This window comes from Lepidochelys olivacea, assembly GCF_965140295.1.
Source record: "Lepidochelys olivacea isolate rLepOli2 genome assembly, chromosome: 13".
Classification (NCBI taxonomy): Eukaryota; Metazoa; Chordata; order Testudines; family Cheloniidae; genus Lepidochelys; species Lepidochelys olivacea.
Genome location: NC_140423.1, coordinates 7,053,346 through 7,057,466, shown reverse-complemented (window position 1 = coordinate 7,057,466; position 4,121 = coordinate 7,053,346). Strand labels below are relative to the sequence as shown.

At 52.0% G+C, this 4,121-nt stretch overlaps 1 protein-coding gene across 1 annotated transcript; it reads right to left on the bottom strand.

The window, feature by feature from the left end:
- Positions 1-228: 228 nt before the first annotated feature.
- On the bottom strand, positions 229-2,142 carry BHLHE23 (basic helix-loop-helix family member e23). Its single transcript, XM_084646347.1, has one exon. The coding sequence runs from the start codon at positions 1,834-1,836 to the stop codon at positions 1,111-1,113; it is 726 nt and encodes a 241-aa protein (XP_084502473.1). The 5' UTR covers positions 1,837-2,142; the 3' UTR covers positions 229-1,110.
- Positions 2,143-4,121: the final 1,979 nt, after the last annotated feature.

The window sequence follows — 4,121 nt, the reverse complement described above, 5'->3', positions numbered from 1 at the left end:
GCAGCTTTGAGGACAAAGTATTTGAGTCAAGTATCCAAATGCACAAACTCAAACCAACCTGTCCCCAGACTATTTCACTTTAAATGACAGGAGTAAATTACTCCCCCCGCTTCAAGATTTATGGGAAAAGTAAAAAAAAAAAAAAAAAAAAAAAAGGTATATTGAAATGGAGTCATCCAATGTTTTTTTGAAAAACTGACTCACTCACCTAACTTGCACCAGTCTAATCCAAATGATGTTTCTTTACACCTTACATTGACCTCATCATTTATTTTGCTTAGACTGCAAACTGGTTCAGAGAGATGTAGGACAGAGTAAGTGGTTATTCACGTCTTTTATTCGTAATAAATACATTTAAATACGTTGAGTGATATTATGGTTTGTTTACCAAAGATGAGCAATGACTTTGGAAAAATCTGGAAAACCCAAACAAGTTGAGAAACAGGCAGAAAAGCAGGCAACAGTGTACAATCAAAAGACTTCTGTCAGCCCAAGAATGGGTTCTTAACTTGAAAAGAAACTCATAATTGTAAAGCTTCCGTGGTTTTACCGACACCACAAAAAACACCTGAGAGCTGATCAGATGGCATTTTAGTTTAATTCGGGGGCTCTATTAGATTAATTTCCCCCTTTTTTTGATGAGTGATTTTGCATTCTGAAAACATTGCATAGTTTTTACCCAGGTTGATCAATCCAAAGAAAACTCACTGAGATTTCCATTTGCAGATTTTCTCTCTGTGTATGGGTGTGTTTTAAAAACTTCGTTTAACCAGACCAAGCAACTTTGTGGGCCAAAGCAAGTTGATAGGCAAAAGTTATGCTCAAAGTTAATCCATTAACAGTCTGGGAAGAAAATAAAATAAAAAACACTACAGAAAGTTGCAAGCAGCATGATTGCACTGAAAACCAGGGAGGGGTGGGGAGCATTTTACAGAATTTTTAGCTAAGTGAACTTTAAAACAGCAGGGTTGTTTAGTCCCAACAGCTTTCAAATATTTCCCAATGAGAGAGCAAATGAAATAGCAAAATACAAAAGAAAAAAAGAAACTTAACTGATGGTTGGAAGCCAGGGCTGATGGAGTGGAAAGAAAAGCTGACAGGCAAAAGAAATCAAGGCTTATCATTACAGTGTTTGCAGAGGGTGGAGGCTGTCCCAGGGAAGGCAGTGCATTTCTCAGGGCAGCTGGGCAGGGCTGTGCCAGAGAAGGGGTACACAGCTGACTGTCCGAAGGGGTTCAGTGTGGCGGGGAGAGGAGTGCCGAGGGGCTGCCCTTGGTTCAGATAGGCCACTAGCCGCCTCATCTCCTCCAGAGCCTGCGCCTGCATGAGGATGTAGTTCTTGGCCAGCAGCAGGGTGGCGATTTTGGAGAGTTTCCTCACCGAGGGGCTGTGGGCGTAGGGGATGACCGAGCGCAGCCCGTCCAGCGCGTCGTTCAGGTCGTGCATCCTCCGGCGCTCCCGGGCGTTGATGCTGAGCCGCAGCGAGCGCGGCTCTTTGGGCTTCTTCCCCAGGGCGCCCGCCTTGAGCTTGCCCTCCCGCTCGTACGCCGGGCTCCCCTTGGCCGGCTCGAAGGCGTCCTCCTCGTCCCCGCTCTGCTCGCCGCTGCTCTCCGCCGACTTGCCCAGCGGGGCGGGGCGGAAAGCCCCGCCGCCGCCCGCGTAGCCCCGCGGGCTCTCCGCCGCGCCGCGCCCCGGGCCGTAGGCGAAGGCGGACTGGCCATAGCTCTGAGCCAGGGCCAGGTAGGGGTCGCCGCCCAGGGACTTCAGCTCGGCCATCGCCTTCTCGGGCAGGTCCCCGGAGCCCGGGAAGAGCTCGGCTCCCTGGGCGACACTCATGGGCGCACGGGGCACTTTGCCTGCGCCTTCCCCCCCGTCCCGCGCTGGGGTCTGCGCCCCTCCTGCGCCGCGCTGCGCTGCGCCGCGCCCCCCTCCTGCGCCCTGGTGGATCGCGGGGTCTGCGCCCCTGTCGGATCTCGGTCTGCGCCCCCCTGGGATCGCGGGTCTGCGCCCCCCCGGGGGGGTGTGCGCTCCCTGGCTGGGTGTCTGGCTGCGTCTCGTTCGGGTGCTGGCTGGCACCGCGCTGTGCCCTGGCTGGGGGCGGGATATGAATCATCTCCTGTCCCAGCCGCCCGTTATATTACAGAGAGGGGCCCGCTGGGATTCACCCGCCGCCCAATCAGAGGGATCTCTTTAATTAACGGGTTTGTGGGGCGTTAAAGAACCGGCAGGAGAAGCCAAGGTAGCGGCCGGGCGGGGACGGCTACTTAAGAGCCGCGAAGCCAGTGTGCTTCTCCCCCCCGCCCCCCCAAAGGCCCAGCCCTTCCCCACAGCCAGGTGTCCTGGGTGGTGCATTGATTTCCAGGTGGAGAGGACAGAGGCATGTTCAGAGCTTGCCATTTGATTGTGCTTTTAACGGAGAGGCGCCTGCTCGCGGCAATAAACGCGTTCCCTGCAGCAGCAAGGGCGGCAGCTAAAAGTCTGCGGCAATCGCCAGAGCGCTGCCGGCTTTCCAGGATCCACCCTTTGCAACTTCTGCCGCCCGGAGCCACGTGGCACCTCCCGGGGACGCTCTAATCACTACCCGTGTGACAACCTGCAGATCCTCTGTGCTCACTTCCACACGGGCACTGACCTAGGCTGGAGTCCTGTATCCCGAAAACTGGGACCCAACAGGCTTCCTTCATCGGGGCTGGAGCTTGAGCGATGCCGTTTGCTCTGATCTCCTTCCCGGAAGGGAAAGATCGCTCGGGGCTGGGGAGTCTGGCGTGACCCCTGCAGCCCTCCAGCTCACGCTCGCGCGACGGGAGAAAGCTTCATGGATGGGGATCTTGCAAACCAGCACTGGCCGTCAAACTTTTCTTTGCAAAACCAAGGCACAATGCTGAGGCCAAACGGACACCCCCCCCCCCCACACACACCTCATTAGGAGAAGGGAGGCAGTTGAAGCGAAAAAGATAAAAGTTTTAATCTGAGTCATTTGGTTTCTGCTACTGTGGAAAGTTTGTGGCGGTGAGATGCAGCCCCTTGCATTGTGCGGCCTTTACTTAAGTCTCATTCCTGGTTTTCCTCGCTCCACTTATCCCTTTACCATCTAGTGCGCCCTGGCGCTTTTGCTAGTCTCTAAGGTGCCACAAGTCCTCCTGTTCTTTTTGCGGATACAGACTAACACGGCTGCTACTCTGAAAGGAGGTCCGCACACCCTGCTCTTTCTCCAGGAGTCCACCACCTTTCTGCTCTTAAAAATATCAGCCCCGGAGAAAGGCGCAGTGGTTGTAACAAAATCCAAATGCACAACTGAGCCTATATAGTATCCAAAAAGCCCAGGCTTTGGGTGCCCATGAGTGTTGGAATGTGTAGTAGTCAAAGGCATGTTACCCAATATTCTTCCTTAAGAACAGAGTGTCTCTAGTCAGATCATTTTAAAGGATAAAACACAGATCCTTAATCCAACTATACAAAACAAAAACCAGGGACAGTCCTCTTCAAACTCTCCTCTACACCTGCCCTCACATAAAATCCCATACCAAAAGAAAACCCAGGGACTGGGGTGTGGGAGTTTTGAGTGAATATTTTAAATGGTCTCCTTCCAATATTTTAATATAATACAGATAATAATGTATACAGTCTGCTTTCTGTGAATTGTCCCTCAGACATGCCTATTGTGGGAAGGGAATCCATGGTCAGGGGCCTGGAAATAATAGGTTATGGAAGCTTTCACCTCTCCCGCACTGGTGTGAATCCGACTTGAATCATTAATGAACCAAAATCATTACCAGTTGATGGCTGTACAGTAGCCCCTGTGAAATAAATTGGTGATCCAAGTCCAGTCCCTCATGGGTAGAGACATATGTATATCACAAAAGAGAACAGGGCACTTGTCATAACTGCACCCTCTGAGGTCTGATCATTTGGGCATTATACACGCAACTCCCCAATGAGAGTAAGAGGCATTTTGCCTGCGTGAGGGACGGACAGATCAGACCCTTGTGTGGTAATCTCAGAAGAGGAGCAAAGGAGTGATTGGGAATAGAGACTGATTTACTCTTTCAGCCTTACCAGAAGTCTCCCCTGGTTGGGACTTATGCCCCCTGTGAAGCAGTATGGAGGAAGGTTACACGACC